Below are 18,024 nucleotides of genomic sequence, written 5' to 3'. Positions count from 1 at the left end.
TATCAAAATTGGAAAAATATAAAAGATTAAATTTATCCTGGTTTGGAAGATCCTGGTTATTTCATTAATAAAAATGAAGATTTTAGCAAAGATTAATTTTGTGTTTAGGATGCTACCAATAAAAATTTCAGAATTAGAGATAAAAAGTTGGCAAAGTATTATAAATAATTATTGTAACGGTGATAAGAAAGCAAGGGTAAATAAAAGTAAATGGTATTTAAGTCAAAAAAAGGGAGGATTGGGTCTCCCAAATATTAAACTATATTATGTAGCTAACAGATTAAGACATATTGTGGAGGCAATTACAGGAATAGGTATGCTTTGAGGTGGATCCTTGCATTGAGCAGGGGGTTGGACTCGATGGCCTTAAGGCCCTTTCCAACTCTAGTATTCTATGATTCTATTTCCCAATGGGGCAAATTAATCACGACTTAACTTAAATCCCTTAAGACTTCAATGGGAACTAAGCGCAACTAATTAAATCTGGATGCCACCCACTGTTTATACTCTGAGAGATTTAAAATTCATGTACTTAATTTTCCCATTGAAATCAATGGGACATAAGTGTTTAATTTTGGCTGGACTCTGTCGTTATGCTAAATGATGAAGCTTTTAAAAAGTACTATGTGCTGTTAACTGTTGGCGTTTAAGCCCAAGGCAAGCAGCTACAGTAAAAACACACACATTACAAACACACAAAGCCAACATTTTAAGAACCATAACCATTTCGATGAACTTTATTAAAGCTCACTAAAGGCATCACAGGAACATAAAACAGGATCAGTGTATTACCTTCATTTGTCTTTCTACACATAAGAACACACTGAGCAAGAGACTAAAGCTTAAAGCAATTCTTCATGCTGCTGCACATATTTCTTCTCTTCTCTTCTAGCAAACATTTTGGACAATGGAACAAAGAACACTTTTTTAAAGTTGGTTTTCAGGTAGGCTTTTGATTGAATGCCTGTCAATGGAAGAAACATACCAAAAACAGAGAAGAAAGAAAAACTACCTTGGCATCTACAAAAGCTCTAGGTGCAACCCTTTTAAAGGAGCAGTACCTTTTGTAACAATCCCTTGATATTATAGCCGTAATTGATACAAAAGGTTGAATTCCCGCACAGAAGATTTTAGTAAGTGTTCACAATTCCACAGGAATCTGAAAGTTACCAAGGCAATTTTCCTTTTAGGATTATCACGGTCTCAACTTCTACCTTTTCCAATACATTCATTCCTCACATAATACAACAGAACTCTAAAATATAAATAGCTCCCCCAAACGTTACATTTCTCCCATATCCCATAATACACCGGCAGTCTTTTTCCACAATGAAATTATGCATTGAAATGCAATGGCCTAGTCCAAGTCCATGTTAACGGGGCTCTCATTCATGTGACAGCTACCATTTTGTTGTGCTGTCTCGATGTTTTTAATTTCTTCTTCTAAGTCTTCATTTTTATGAATAGAAGGTGAATCCAGCGACTCTTCCCGTTTAGGAGAGTCTACTTTTGGCTTCGGCTGAGTTACAATGGGCTCACACACACTGTGTAGTTCCTACAACAGAAAACATACATACTGAATGCATTTTGGGGACTAGCAAAAAGATAACAGCTGATTTCCTGAGCTGGTTCAGCAGTGATTAGCTCTGTAGACTGAAAAGCAATAGGTCCACTTAGGCCGGAATTAGATGTTATGATTTTGAAAGGCCAGAACTAATTACAGCACAAGCATATCTGCTGACAGAAAGAACAATCCTTCATCTTCTCTCTCTCTCTCCCCAATAATGTCTGATAAGACAAAATGTATCACAGCTATCATCAAGTGAAAACTTTTCCCACCCTCACATGAGATGGACTGGGGGAAGGAACTCTTAAATTCTATGCTAGGTATGAAGGATAGGTAAATCTGCCGAACTCAACTTCTTGTAGGTTCTCATTTTTCTTTTAAATTCCTTCCGTCCTGTTCTCTATCAGTTTGTGAATAAACAGGGTTTTTTAAACCTGCATGAAAATTCTGACATTTTTATGCACAATTTTAATAAATATTCCCATTTTGTACATTTTTTCTTCAAATGTATGCATTTTATGCAAACATTTTGATTTGCGAATTGCACTGCAAACTTCAGGAAAACATGGATTTCAACATTTAACTGCATTCTGGTTTATGTTGAGGTTTATGGAGTCCAAATTTGGTAAGTTTGCTCTCAATTGACAAACAAATGAATATCCCAGCCTTCCCTACTAGATACGGGCATCTATGCTTGTATTAATTTGCCCTGCTCTGACCCTTCGTCTTCAAGATTGACTAAAACTAGGTCTTCCAACTGGCAAGGTATTAGAAAACACATTCACTTTAGCTTTTCCTCCAGTGATTAAATCTGCCCTATGACAAACACTTACCCTCAGCTTTCCTTTGATTTCGGTAACACGAACAACAGGATCCTGATCAAAGCTCTGCTTTGCTTGGGCGTTCAAAATGTTGTTAATCCATTCCATCGTGTCACTGACACACTTCTCTACTTTGTTCATTTCACTTTCATCAATATGGATGTACTTCTCATCCTGAAATAGGGAGTTATATTATTTATTTAGTTATTTCATTTATATCCCACCATTTTTACTCCAAGGAACCCACAGCAGCGCACATAATTCTCTTCCTCTCCATTTTATCCTCACATCAACAACCCTGTGAGGTAGGTTGGGCTGAGAGTCTGTGACTGGCCCAAAGTCAGTTCCATGGCTGAGTGGGGACTAGAACTCGGATCTCCCAACTCCCAGCCCAACACCTTAGCCACTACTCCAGTATGATTACTGGTTATCATACTAATAAGACTTTTCATATGTTCCTCAAGCACTAAATATCAGGTAGGTCTTGCTATTCCCATTCATCAACTAAGGGACACCTTGCATATTCACATTAAAGTGAAAAAAGAAGTGTGAGTAATGTGTCTGGTTCCTCTCCTTCCCTCTCCTTTTGCAAAGGATTTGTGCTCTGTTCCTACATTGGGAGAACGTACATTCTGTGAAACAGCTCTAGAACTTGGCAAATATTTGCTTTTCAGCCTTGAGTTGAAATTTTTGAGAAGTCCCATTTTAACATCAGCCTCGCTAAAGCTATTTGTTACACAATCACTCTTGCAAAGTTTGTTACATCTTACCCCATTTCCAGACCCATCATTACTGTCCCTCGTGTAACAGAGGAGACTGGGCTACACCAGAAACCCCTTAATGTTCAGATACTAATGAGTAAATTATTGGTTACGTATAGGAAAGTTGAAAGAACCATGCCTGAGTTCTGCACTCCGCTCAAACTCATGGAAGAGACAGTCGCTATGTTAATTTGACTGAAATGATCAGTCAATATGGGAAGTTCTGAAGTTATGCTGGGCTTGCTGAGTCACAGTGGGCTGACAAACTTCAAATTAGAAAAAGGATGAGGACATTCATGTACAGCTAAATCTGGAGATGCAGCAGTATCGGCTCCAAACAATTCCTGTTAATTGCTTCTTTTCTGGGGGATCGGGGGAAGGGGAAGGACTCTTTTTGCAAAAATACTTTAATTCACTGGGCAGTATCCAACAGGGTACTTATGCGCCTGCCAACCCTCTTGCGCCCTGCCAATTCCTGCATGCTAGCAGTGCCCACTTGCACAAAGGAGAACCAAGCAAAAATACTTGTTTTGGGGCTCCCTCTGGGAAGTGTCAAATCTCCGATTTGAAAGCAGTGGATTCCACTTGCACAATGGAATTGGCAGGACCCACTGCTTGTGCAACACAATCTGTAGGGTGTAAGAGAACTGGCACGGGCATAAACGCCCCACTGGATTCTGCCTTAGAACTTTGAAATTTAGACATCAAGACTGCGGTTTATGACAACAGCATTTTTAAAGTGGAGCTGGAGGCAAATGGGTTAGGATGAAACAGGACGTCCCCTGGACCCCACAAAGCTGGAAAATTATGTTGCGTGAGATCAGATAAAAATGATTATCCGACCAGATTAAAATTGTGGTATTACCAAAGAAAATGAAAAACATTATTAGCTTGGAAGCCAAGTTTATTTACCTAGAACAATGTGTTTTTTGTTTTGCTGGTGCTTACAATTAGAGCTACTCTTATATATTTTAAAAATTGTTATTATCAGAATAACAGCAGTGATGGGGAGTTTCTTACCATTTAATATCGATGCTCATGCAGTGCTTTGTTAGTTATATTTGATACAACAATTGTACAAAAACTGATAAACTATCCAACAATAATTTAACTTGCACGTTCACTATTCAGAACATGCTTTATAGAAAACATTTTGTGCAGTCCCTACTTCTGTATAGTTTTAAGCAGAAAAAACAATCAGTTAATGTAGAAAGCATTTGTCCAATCTTCCAATTAGTGAAAACGCTCAGTTGTAATACACAGAAGGAAAAGAAAGTCAAATCGATTGGGAGTGAGATTACATACCTTGTTCCTGTATTCTTCCGTAATCCTGGCATAGTTTTGAGCCTTATGCCCTAGCTCATCCAGCAACTTCGGCCGCTCTGCTGCTTCTTGATACCTGATTTCAATGGGAGTCCCAAATTTCTAAAGAGATCAGAATGATTCACCATACATGTGTACTCAGAAGTAAGCCACAACTGAGTTCAATGGGGACTTACTCTAAGTTGGTATAGGATTGCAATCTTAGGGGGCAATCCTAGGGGCATAGCCATAAGCCTCCGAACTCTGATCTTCGCTTCCATGAAGCTCCAGCTCTGCATTTCAGCTAGTTGGGCTTTTTTTCCGCCATCTAACTGGGGCTCTGCAGAGTGCGAGGGAAGGAAGCTGGAGGATTCTTTAAAAGCCGGCCTCTCCAGTTTCCTCCCTTCCGCGCTCATAGAACTGCACCCTTTCCCTCCTCTTCCTAACCAGCAGGGGGATCAGACTCCTGGGTTTGAAGTCAGAGCCCTGTCTCTGATCTTGGAACCAGGAATCCAAACTATGCTATGCCTGCCCCCCTCGCCCCCGGATGCTGTCAATAAATATTTATTTAATGCTGTGCAGACTGAGTGAAATCTAATTCAGTTTCTCTGTGACTGGAAATGCTCTTGGGAGGGGTGCTATTCCCTCTTTCCCATGCATCACCCTGCATGCCCTTAAAACCTTCCCCTGAAGTTTGGGGGACCATCGAGAGCAGACTGGGGGGCACAGGGGGGAAGGGAGAGGGAGACCGTCCCGCTGCCTGAGTGAACGTCCGCTCGTGTGACATTCATTTCCGCCCAATATGGAAGTAGCCGTACCTTTAAGTCAGCCAGTTTGTCCATATAGACCTGTTTAGGTTGATCCTCTCCCTCCTCATACAGCCAATCTTCTATCTCTGACAGCAGTGTGGAGAAACTCTGGCGATCCTAAGCAAGTTGAACAATACGTTTAGTTATACAGTGCTACCTTACCCCTTGCTGCTTGGGAAGCTTCACAGAATGCAAAAGATATTAATGTCCTCAACTTTTCGTAAAATTAACTTACCAAATATTAAAGGAGTCGATGGGAAGGCTATAAAGGAAGACACTACACAGAAAGCAACAATGGAATCCTAAATGCACCTGGAAAATTAAGGATTTGCTACCTTCATTTTGTTGGTAACTGACTGCTTTAAAAAGGGGATTTAACAAATTCATGGAGGATTAAGGGTATCAATGGCTATTAGCCAGAGTCAGAGGTTGTGTGCCTCCAAAAACCAGCTGTTCTACTGCTTGTGGACTCCCCATAGGCAACTGGCTAGCCTATGCGAGAAACGCATATTGGACTAGATAGGCTTTTGGTCTGATCTTGCAGGACTCTTCTTCTCTTCTTAAGAGCACAGTCCTATGCATGTTAAGACAAAGAAATCGTCCACGCCCAGCATGCCCCAGCCAATTTCCCCCTATATAACATGCATAGGATTGCACCTTAAGAAAAGATTTCAGGCACAAGTGGAGAGTGAGAAATCAAGATGGCACCCTGGAGGAAGCAACTTACACAACAGGGGAACAACTACCCCAGAGGCCTGATTGCTCAATGGCTTAAAGAATGATAGCGCACCGAGGTGCAGCACCCATCCATGCCTAGTGCCACAGGTTGGTTACTTTGGTAGTGGGCTGAGCCTCTCCCATGTCGCAAAGTAGGCTGCCAGTAAGTGCGCTGTCATCCCAGCCACATCTCCTTTTGTAGGCCTGTCGTACCTCTGGATTAGCAACTGGAGGCCAGCAAGGTGCCAGACCTCAAGGCAGGGATGCAGGAACTGTTTTTGCTCAAGGGCTGAATTCCATTCAGAGAAGTTCTTGGGGGGCCTCATTCTAGGGGTAAGTGGGGCAAAAGGGGCGGGGCCAAAATACCAGCACATTGCAGCTAGAAGATCGTCCTACCAGTAATTAAGGGCATGTCTAGACCCTCTGATATCCTGGGGATCGCCCCGGGATCATCCCTGTGCGTCCACATGACACACAGGGGATCCCTCCCTTGCCCAGAGATATTGGCATACCCTTTTTTCATGTCTTTTCACATGGTCTCGGGATGATCCTAAGACCGGGAGGTTTGGCCTGCCATCACAGTTTCGTCCCAGCTCCTCGCAAGTAACCACAAGGAGCCGGGAGCCGGGCACAGAGCTCTTCAGGATCTCCGTGCCCATCGGGGGTGGGGTGGGGGGAGTGGAATTTTATTTTATTTTTGAAGTACCTTTGCGCTTGAGCGCTCCTTTACAATTAAAAAAAATCAAAATTGTGGGTGTGATGCCCTCCATCTTCCTGGGACATCTCACACCGCATGTAGACTAAGGGGGTGGTTATCGCAAGCATAATACCGCGAGATCATTCTCCCTCCCTCCTGGAAAGCCGGGAGGTCTAGACATGCCCTAAGCCTTAGGAGAGGCATTTCAACATTTCAGAAAGAGGTGGGGTGGGGAGAATTGCACAAATGTTATGTGGTGTACATAGAGATACTGCCTCTGATACGGGAGATAAATGATCAAGGGGCTACAGCAGCCTTCCTCAACCTGGGGCGCTCCAGATGTGTTGGACTACAACTCCCAGAATGCCCCAGCCAGCTGGCTGGGGCATTCTGGGAGATGCAGTCCAACACATCTGGAGTGCCCCAGGTTGAGAAAGGCTGGGCTACAGCATCTTTCCTATGAGGAAAGGTTACAAGATCTGGGATTGTTTAGCTTGGAAAAGAGGAAGGTAAGGGGGGGGGACATGATAGAGGTGTACAAAATTGTGCAGTGTGTGGTGAATGTGGATAAGGAGACATTTTTCTCCCTCTTGAATAATACTAGAACCCAATGGGGTCCTCCCGTGAAGCCTATTGAGGAGAGATTCAGGACAGATAAATGGAAGCATTTCTTCACACAGCACATAAACTATGGAATTCACCATCAGATTTCTATGTCCAGAGGGATGTCATTTAATTGGGAAAGGCATGCATCTGGGTTTTGCTTTGAAAATTTTTGGAAGCTCTGTCAATAAGCTTATTTTATACTATCTTGAAATTATCTGGAATACGAAGTAGAATTTAACTACAGATTAAGAAAGCAAAACATGGCTTGATAAATAATTACAGCATTTAACTTATATAGTGTAAACCGCCTTGGGAGACATTTCCTGATGAAGGGGTGTAGAAATATTTTAAATGAAAAATACCTTTTCACACACAAACTTCTCATAGGTTCCAGATAGCTTGTCCCTGAAATCATAAACATATTCTTCAACTGCATTCTTTGCATCATTCCTTTCCTTCTCCAGTTTGTCTTGCATGATCATCTTGCCCTGTTTGATTACCCAAAACAAGCAATATATTACTACATTAGACTTAAGCATCAGATTTTGAAGCAGTACAGAATTACACTTGACCAAAAGAAGAAGGTGGCCTTGTTCACACATAGGCCCCATTAAGAAGACACCTTAAACCATGGCTTTTACCACAGTGGTTAAGCCAGAAAGCCGGGCTGTGTTCAGAAGACATCTTAAACCATGGCTTGAACCATGGTGAACAAAGCAAAAAGCCTTATTCACCATGGTTAAAGCCATAGTTTAAGGTGTCTTCTGAACAGGCCCAAAGACTGACTGCATTATCTGCCTCAAGATATGGTGGTGTTTCCTGGGCATGCCCACGTAACAATCAAGAGGGAGCATGTCCTATTATTATTATTATTATTATTATTATTATTATTATTTATTTATATATTATTATTTATTTATATTTATATTTTATTATGATGGAGTTCAGCATCAAATAATCCCTTACTGGACACATTATCAGGTAGGCCAGCCCAATTTTATGTTAAATATTTGTTCAAACAACATTCCCTTGGTATCACTTCCTGTTGTCAACTTTTTTCAGTAGCAATGCAAATGAGGAAGCAATTAGTGACTTGATAGTGGGGTGATACTTTAAGTTAAATTTTCTTGTAAAGCTATATGCTTGGGTTGAGGATGTCTAGGTTTTATGTGATGTGTAAGTAAAGCAATTGTTTTTACACATTTCTAATGTTGGTCTCTTGACCACAGTAAAGAATATACTTATACTAATATTTCACTAACAGTGTTTAACTGTGGGATTCATGTATTCAAAGATCTTTCCACTATCAAGAGATCCCACTAATGTTACGATCCCATAAGATGCATTTCAAGTACAAGTTGATCAATATTCACACCTCAGTTTCAATGTACAAGTTGAGCAGGTCTTTTCCAAGCTGCCAGACCAAGTTAGCTTCAATAGGCAACTCAACATTCTTCACTTTTATCTTGGGCTTTTTAGCTTCTGGAGGCTGATCGCTTTTCTTTCCATTTCCCTGGGGTGGATTAGTAGAGAAGAACATTACATCAAAGAGCTACTGACAGGCGTTTTCTCAGAAAGCCCTTCTACGGAAGATAATACTTCACATCCCATTTTCTTGGTGCAATCTTAAAATTTTGCTGGGCTTGAACGACTTTTAAACCATCTGGCCAATATATGTCGCCAGAGCACAAATTGCATACTCCTTTGATGGGAGATTACTTTTATGTACAGTTAAACTGATTTATTTTTTTCTTCCAGCAGAATGCATTTAAAGGGTCACTCACTTTTTCGGCATCTGGGGTTTTGTTTTCTTCAGGGGGAGCTTCAGGAGAAAGGGCAGACTGTGACGTTTGCTGATCATCTGTTTGTACCTGGGACTGAGCTCCAGCCTCACCGTTGCCTTGCTGGAAATTCTTCTGAAATGGGAGCCCAGGCACAAAAGATGTGAGACGTTTCATTAAAAACCATTCATGGTTTTTAATGTTTGATACACCTAGGCTACAAAAGCTACCTTGAGAAGCTCTCCATACATACTGGCATTACGAAATGGATGCCCATTTGTCACTTGAGAGCACAGCCATATTAATTATCTCCCTGACATTCCCAGAGAGATGAGCCATTCTAATCCAGCAAATGGTATAATATATCACAATCTCTAACTATCCCCTTGAAGCTGCAGAATTACCTCTCCTCAGTGTCTAGTAGAAAATGCCTTATTTTACTTTATTTATATTATTTGTTACTTTTGTGAACTGCCCAGAGAGCTTCGGCTATGGGGTGGTATACAAATGCAAATAATAATAATAATAATAACGCCCAATAGCCAAAGCTCTTTGGGCAGTTAACAAAATATAAAATCCTAATATACAACCTTTTAAAAAAGTAATGCAAAACCTTAAAACGTTTAAACCAGAATAAAAACCAGCAGCAAGAAAAGATCTAAAAACACAAGAACACATAAAAAAGCAAAGCTGGAGGACAAAAAAAAATGGGGGGGGGGGAAATTGCTATCAAAATGACCACAATGAAGGTATCAGGTGAGCCTGAGGAGGGCATTCCACAACTAGGGTACCACCACTGAAAAGTCCCTTTCCTTAGTAGTTACCTGCTTCACCTCATTTGGTGGGATCACCCAGAAAAGGCCCTCTGGAGATGATCTTAGGGTTCAGGTAGGTATATATGGGAGGAGACACCTACTCAGGGGTAAGTATTAATGTGTAATTACTTTTGGAGTATTCCAAACATAGCTAGATGGGAATTCACCTTATGCCAGGTCAAACTGTTCATTCATGTAGGCCAGCGTGATCTACTTTGATCAGCAAAGGCCTTACACAAAGTCTCAAGCACACGCCTTCCACTTCACCTGCTACCTGACCCCGTATAAGTGGCAATGCTGGGGACTGAACTGGGACCTTCTGCATGCAAACGCATGTGCTCTACCACTGAGCTACAGTTCTTCCCCCACTATAGACGGTGCCTACTGCAGGCTTATATACTTCTCTCTGGGGCACCGAATGGAATTCTACATTAGGCAGATCATGCATCTGGCACCGGAACAATCTAGAATTAACACAGTTCAGGCAGGCAGCAAAGAAATTGTGGGCCTGTTCAGACAACAAACTAAGCCATGGTTAGGCAGCTCACCCTTTTGCAGCAAATGGCTATTGAGGATGTTAAACTGTGGTTATGTAGCCACCATGGTTAGGAATGGTTCACACGACATGCTAAGCCATTAGGTTTAGCTCAAAATGCTTAACCGCAGTGGCTTAGCATGTCATCTGAACAGAGTCATTCTTACTTACCCACCCCCAAACCTAACACATTTTTCCTATCTTATCCTGAAGCACCAAGTAAGCTAATTTTGTTAGAGCTCATTCTGGATGCGCCAGGTGAGGAGACCAACTTACCTCAGCGTTCTCAGGATGTGTTTGGTTCTGAGAATCTACTTCAGCTTCAACACTGGGATCTTCACTCTCTTCTATTTTCATCTGCTCCACCATAGATGCAGTTGAGACACTAAAAATGCCATGACTATTGATACGGACTTTGACCTTAACTTTAGTTTTCTCTCCATCTTTCGGAGCTGCAATATTCTGGATAACATATTTGCCTACAAACAGGAAAACGATCCTAAAGTGAGCACTGAAATCTTAAGGTTATTCAGCAAATCATGGCATTTTGGGAATGTCCTTTGAAGAACTAAAATAGGATTGTGCAATGCAAACACTAAAGAGGTCAGAGGAATCTCACACTAACCACAATTGCGGTCTTTAAAGTGTGCTTGCTATTTGTTATTGTGGGCAGTCAGTCAATGTTTTTACTCCTGCATGCTCCAAAACACCAGAAAACCTTTACCATTTGGCATTTATCATTGTATTTATTATGTTCACACCATTGTGTCATAAATATTTGTTTCTTGTCACAATAGTTACACTGGCTCAGTTCAGACAACAAGTTTCTCTGTGGTGGTTTTAGAACTCCATGGTGGAGTTTTTATAACACCATTGAGAAATGTGTTGTCTGGAGGAAAAACTCCACTGTGGAGGGTTTTTGTTTTTTTAGAAAACACTCCATGCTGAATATCCGCGCTGTGCAGAGGAGAGTTCCTGTACAACCGTTGTGTTGTGTGGAAGGCTCTGAAGTTTCCTGTTGCACTGAGTGGATTTTTCCCGCTGGCTAGAGTTCTCTAGCAAGAGTGGCGAAAGAAGGGAGTGCCGCTCTAAGAGAGCCACTGGGATTGTGGGTTTTTGCAGCAATAGCTGATGGGATACCATCAGGAAGACTGGGGGAGGAGAGACGGTGGAGGAACTGTCAATCAAACATCACACTGCCTTTTACTCAACTCCACGGTCACACAACAGTGGAATTAGAACATGTTGTGTGTTGAGTACCTCCTAAAAACTCAACCATTGAGTGGAATTTTCACACTGCGTTGACTAACTTGTCTGAACTAAGCCTTTATGTATCATTGGCACCTTTTGATTCTTCCGTTTTACCTCAATAACACTCAATAATAACTCAATAACCTAGGCCATCACCATACACGGTAATATTCAGAAGAATATACTACTATCACACAAATCCCAAGCCGCTTTCTTAATTTCAAATAACATTGTGGGTGACATTGCTAAAGTGCACCAGCCCAAAAATACTGTATGTAAGGCAGAGATGCAGATCACTCAATACCAGTCCAGTGTGCCAATATTAAACAACACCAAGACATTTAAAACTGTAAGAAACCAGGGTCTCTTCTTACATGGACAACCACTTACCAATATTTTTTTCAGGGTAAGGGACACCACTGGGCTCAGAATAGAAAGCTTGGAGTTCAAATGGGCCTTTTCGGTAAAAAGTCAAGACTTTGGAGAAAGGTGCTGCATGATGCCTGCTGAAAACTTCATGAATTCTACAAACAAAACAAAGCAAGGTGGTAGGTGGATGTGTTAGAAATGAATCTGGACTGAAGCAGCCTCATGTCAGATAGCAATTGATCTACCACAACCTACCAACTGTAAAAGAAGATGTGTTGTACATAGACTCAAATGCAAAAGAGTTATTTATTGACAGCCAGCATTTTGCAGAAATTTATTCAGCCAGATGAAATGATCTCTTCCTGATACATCATTTTAATATGCTTTTTAAATCTTATCTCTTTTACCGTTTATATGTATGTTCACCACTCTGGAATCTGTGTTAGATAATTGAGCGGTATATAAATGTTGTAAATAATAATTAATCTGAATTTATTCAGCCAGATGAAACAATCTCTTCCTGATATAATTAGAAGCACATGTTCTTTCCATGTCAACCTGGCAGGCCTGTCCCACCTCTAGCTGTCTACATTCAAACATGGCCTATTGTGCACAGGCCTAGATTGTGCAGTTGATTTCCCTGATAGAATATGAGAGTTGCCTACATGATATCAGCCTACAAATGTAAACTGCATATGTACTATCACCTAATGGACATCAGAGACAAAGTAGGCCTACTGGCTGGACCAAGGAGAGGAATCATTCAACCCTGTCTGCTATCAACATCTAAACTCCTGTCTATAAGCTACAGTATTTCGATACAATACTATTCTTTCTTTGAATAACTTCGGAAGTTAATGGAGCCCACCTACTGGGAGGTTCTTCTATGCAAACTCTTTAAGAGCACTAGAGAAAACACGACTCCCGTTCATTTCAAAGGATGCTGCACAACCCCACCCCCACCCCCCGATAGATTCTCTGCTCTCTGTTGCAAATATTTATCTTAACACACAAATGACGCAAGTGACTAACTGAAGCCTCAGATAATGAGGCAAGTAAGATCTGAAGCTTTTGATCACATCTACCAAATCATTCACATGTTTGGTAAAATTATGAAAGGAAGAGGAGGGCCAACTCCCCTGAGGTAAAATTACATCAGGCAGGACTGTTTAGGGACAAAAAAGGTGAGTAAGGGGAGACATGATAGAGGTGTACCAAATTATGCATGGTGTGGAAAAAGTGGATAGGGAGACGTGTGTGTGTGTGTGTGTATGTATGTCTTTCTCATAATACTAGAACCCAGGGTGATCCCATGAATCTGACTCAGGACAAATAAAGATTCAGGACACAGCATATAGTTAAACTATGGAATTCACTTCCACAAGATGCAGTGATAGCCACCAATTTGAATGGCTTTAAAGGTGGTTAGACAAATTCATGGAAGAGAAAGCTATCAATGCTTACTAGCCTTGATGGCTATATACTATCTTCAGAATAGGAGGCAGTATGTCTACATACATCAGTTGCTGGGGAATACGGGCAAGATGGTGCCGTTGCACTCATGTCCTGCTTGTGGACTTCGCATGGGCAGTTGGCTGGCTGCTGTGTGAACAGAACCCTCAACTTGATGGACCTTGGTGTGATCCAATACGGCTTTTCTTATGTACTTATAAGGAGGACATAACGGCCCTATTCAGAAGAAACCTTAAACCATGGCTTTAACCATAATGGTTAAGCCAGAAAGCCAGGCCGTGTTCAGAAGACACTTTAAACCATGGCTTTAACCACAGTGAATAAAGCTTTCTGGCTTAACACCATGGTTTAAGGTGGTTCTCAACACAGCCTGGCTTTCTGGCTTATCCACCATGGTTAAAGCCATGGTTTAAGGTGTCTTCTGAATGGGGTCAGTATGTGGTTGAGCCTGTTGGCATTACTACAGTAATACCTGGAAAGTTGGTCACAGCTTATAGGTTAATCGTGTAAGAGCATGCAACTTCAGGTTTTCACTTACCCGTCAGCATCTTCGGATTCTGTATTCCACTGTAGTGAGATTGGGTATGGAATTGCATCTGTGATAGAGATTTCTCTAACTTTAAAAGCTGGAGACAGAATTGCACACTAAAAGAAAACAATACAAAAAAACCAACCCTCTAGTTATTACCTTATCAATAGCTTGGATAAAACCATGTATAAGGTAGAAAGAGATGAACATTTTATTGGTTTAGCCAAACAGATTTGGCTAACTATTCACAACAGCCTTCCAAATATTTTGGATTTTAACTCCCATCAGCCCTAGCTAGTATGGCTTATTGTGAGGAATGATGGGAGTTGTAGTCTAAACAACTGGAGAGCACTAAGACTGCACTACAAAGCCTAATATGATAGACAAAGAGATAAGTTGACATGTAAAAGTTGCATTTGTAATTAACATCTGCTTATGACATAATGCTAAAGACATGCTTACTTAGAAATAAGTTCCACTTACTGACATGAAAGTTATTATCTCAGTGTTCTGCCGTTCTTATTTATTTTATCCTTACAGCCATCTCCATGGAGGAACAAACGTTCAGAGAGCTAAGCCAAGTTAGTCTAACAACAAAACGCAAGTCTTCTGTAACACTTTAAAAGGACAAAACAATATTGCATGGACGCCTCAGTTGCCGTTGCATATTTCTCTCTATTCCCATATAGACAACCTGGAAGCTTCCATACTAGAAGCGAGGGATTAGCCGTGCAGCTCAAGGATAACTGTCCATTTACAAGCCTGCATGTGACAGGAGACTTTCCCATCCTTACTATTTCCTTTTTCTTTCCCCCTCCCTTTTTTTTAAAGCAAAGCCATTTCCAGAGGAGGAAATTTAGAGCAAGCAAATGATAAGGAGAAGAAAGGATGCTCAACAACTTCACTGCCCACTAGTCCTCCCTTGTAATCATCTGGCACAGGAGGCTCCTCCCCACGGTAGTTACAAATGAATATTTGCCTAGCAAGTGCATGTTTTTAACCTATAAGGAGGAAAGATATTAGGTGGATGAGTGAAATTTACAGCAGAGGAAGGGTTTGGAGAAGGATTTAAGCACCACCGCCACTAGCCATTTCTCCACTCTAACACCCACCCAAGCTGCTTTCCTTTTAAAAGCATAGAACTGGCAATATCTGGGTTCTCACAACACAACAAGCCAAAGTACAGGTCGAGTACTTCAGGCTGAATATGGGTTGTTGAACTCTAGGGTGTGTTGTGCTGTGCTAGCAAACCACGATTTGTTAATCACAAAGAACCCACAAAGAGAATCATGGTTTGTTGTTGGGTTGTGAACTGTGGGTTGTTCATGGTTGTTAGCGCGGCTGGGTTCACATAACACAACAACCCATGGTTCAGTGACAACCCTTCCTCTGGCTTGTTGTGTTGAATGAAACTAGGTCAACCTCTGACATGTGTTTGCCGGAACAAAGGACCCATTACAGCTTGAACTTTCACACTGCTTCAACATGACCTCAAACACACAAAAATTCAATGGAGACTTTACACAGATTGAGCAGCAAATAACAAAGCATTAAGTAATCCAGTGATGTCTATGGACAACTGAACCAAATCTAGAATGGTCCATCTTCCAAGGAAGACGCACTTGCCACTTACATACCTGCAATGCACAGCCTCTTGCAACAGCTTCATCTGCGTTCAGTGTCGTGCTGACATCCTTGCCAAAGAACTTCCCAATCTTCTCTTTCACAGCTGGGATGCGTGTGGCTCCACCTACAACTTCAACAGCCTGCACATCATCCACTTTGAGTTGTATTTGGTCCATCAAGGAACGAAGAGGAATCTCTATTCTTTGCAGGAGATCAGCACACAATTCTTCGAACTGGGCCCTAAAATGGAAAACATTACAAAAACAAGGTCAGAAGTGCCTTTGGAGTTAACTAAGATGGCATGGCAATGCTCAACCTTGAAGTCTTTGCTGGTCAAAAACGAAGAGATTCCCCCGCCACCCCTGCACTCATGAACAAGGGACAAAATGGAAACAAGAGCTTACAAAAAACAGATTCATTTTAATGACCTAAGCATTGATACAGAGGTTGGGCAGACAGCTTACATCACGACACAAGTCATGGGAAGGGGAGAAGATGGATGACTTATGTCCTGGTCAGTCAAAGCACACATTGGCAAGGTTAAGGAAGGCGCTAGTGTCTCTCCACTAGGAACACACAGCAGTTACCAGGGAAGGCCAGCTCAGAATTCAACAAATCTAGCTTCCTATGGAACATCCATCTTCCCCTGTTTGTTTTCGTCATTATACTAGAACCTGGAATTATGCAATGAAGCTGAATGGTAGAAGATTAAAAGCATGTAGTTAGAAGTATGGAATTTGCTATCTTAAGATATAATGATGACCACTAGCTTGGATGACTTTAAAGGGGGATTGGAAAATAAGGCTATTAATAGCTACTAGTCAGAATAGCTATATATTGCTTCCAGTAACAGTTGCTGGGGAACATAAGAAGAGCCCTGCTGGATCAGACCAAGGGTCCATCTAGTCCAGCACTCTGTTCACACAGTGGCCAACCAGCCGTCATCCAGGGAACAACACAGCAGGACATGGTGCAACAGCACCCTCCCACCCATGTTCCCCAGCAACTGGTGCACACAGGCTTACTGCCTCGAATACTGGAGATAGCACACAACCATCAGGGCTAGTAGCCATTGATAGCCTTTGCCTCCAGGAATTTATCCAACTCCCTTTTAAAGCCGTCAAAATTGGTGGCCATCACTACATCCCGTGGTAGTGAGTTCCATAATTTAACTATGTACTGTGTAAGAAGTACTTCCTTTTGTTTATCCTGGATCTCCCACCAATTAGGTTCATGGGATGACCCCCACTGGGTTCTAGCATTTTGAGAGAGGGAGAAAAATGTCTCCTTATCCACATTCTCCATACCATGCATAATTTTGTACACCTCTATTATGTCTCCCCTTAGCCTTCTTTTTTCCAAGCTAAACAATCCCAGTTGTTGTAACCTTCCCTCCAGTCCCCTTAATCATTTTAGTTGCCCTTTTCTGCAGGATGCTCAGGTCTTGCTTGTGGACTTGCCATAGGTATCTGGTTGGCTACTGTGTGAACAGAATGCTGGACTAGGTAGGCCTTTGGTCTGATCCAGCACAGCTATTCTTATGTTGTTTAGTTCCCATGGAAAACTTATTATAATCTACTTCTTTCCAATACAATTGGACTGCATCAAACAGATTTCTTACCTATTCATCTTTGCAGATACATCTGTATCATTCATGAAGCATTCAATATTAAGTGGAATATCTGTGCTGTTTGAGCTCATTAGCTTTTTCAACTTTTCACATTCCTGATATAAACGAAGAAGGGCTCTTATTTTTGATTTCGGGTCCAATTTGTACTTGGCTTTTATTTCAGCACAGAAGTGATCCACTAATTTTTCATCAAAGTTTTTTCCTCCTAGGAAGGGATCAAAAGCTGTACCAAGCACCTGGTTTGAAGAAAAGAGTGCAATTTTAGTTGCCCTACAAAACATTATCATTCATTACTAAAATATTACAATTATTGATACAAAGGCTAAACAGACATCACTACTGACATTAGGAACATAGGAAGGTCTATATACTGAGTCAGGTCATCAGTCCATCTAGCCCAGTATTGTTGCTATGACCTGGGCTTGCGTGAAATAACAGTCATAGATTGTGAACTGAAAGCAGAAGTGATGAGTGCACCAGAAGCAACACACTCAATCGCTCCAACTAGATTTTGGCAATTTGTGGGTTAATTAACTCATGATTGCCGTTATGTGTGAACTGGGTCACTGACTGGCTGCAGCTCTGCTTCCCGGCAGGAGTTTTCCCAGCCCTCCCTCGAGATACTGGGGACTGAAACTGGGACATTCTGCATGCAAAGCAGATGCTCTACAACTGAGCCATCACTGCTCTGACCATAAGGCCAATGCCTGTAGACAGATACACACAAAGCTTCCA

The 18,024-nt window shown here is 41.5% G+C and overlaps 1 protein-coding gene across 1 annotated transcript in view; it reads right to left on the bottom strand.

The window, feature by feature from the left end:
• Positions 1-727: 727 nt before the first annotated feature.
• Positions 728-18,024, bottom strand: part of HSPH1 (heat shock protein family H (Hsp110) member 1) — a 30,079-nt gene continuing 12,782 nt past the window's right edge. Inside the window, exons 7-18 of the mRNA XM_063126984.1 lie at positions 17,281-17,525; positions 15,671-15,899; positions 14,043-14,149; positions 12,053-12,186; positions 10,688-10,890; positions 9,065-9,196; positions 8,656-8,793; positions 7,643-7,768; positions 5,270-5,377; positions 4,455-4,574; positions 2,401-2,562; positions 728-1,555 (exon numbers count right to left, since the gene is read on the bottom strand). Coding sequence (XP_062983054.1) covers positions 1,358-1,555; positions 2,401-2,562; positions 4,455-4,574; positions 5,270-5,377; positions 7,643-7,768; positions 8,656-8,793; positions 9,065-9,196; positions 10,688-10,890; positions 12,053-12,186; positions 14,043-14,149; positions 15,671-15,899; positions 17,281-17,525 — 1,902 coding nt within the window. The 3' untranslated portion in view covers positions 728-1,357. The remainder of the gene's footprint in view (positions 1,556-2,400; positions 2,563-4,454; positions 4,575-5,269; positions 5,378-7,642; positions 7,769-8,655; positions 8,794-9,064; positions 9,197-10,687; positions 10,891-12,052; positions 12,187-14,042; positions 14,150-15,670; positions 15,900-17,280; positions 17,526-18,024) is intronic.

The sequence above is a fragment of the Elgaria multicarinata genome, chromosome 5 (genome assembly GCF_023053635.1).
Source record: "Elgaria multicarinata webbii isolate HBS135686 ecotype San Diego chromosome 5, rElgMul1.1.pri, whole genome shotgun sequence".
Classification (NCBI taxonomy): Eukaryota; Metazoa; Chordata; class Lepidosauria; order Squamata; family Anguidae; genus Elgaria; species Elgaria multicarinata.
This window is presented reverse-complemented; position numbering and strand designations above follow the sequence as displayed.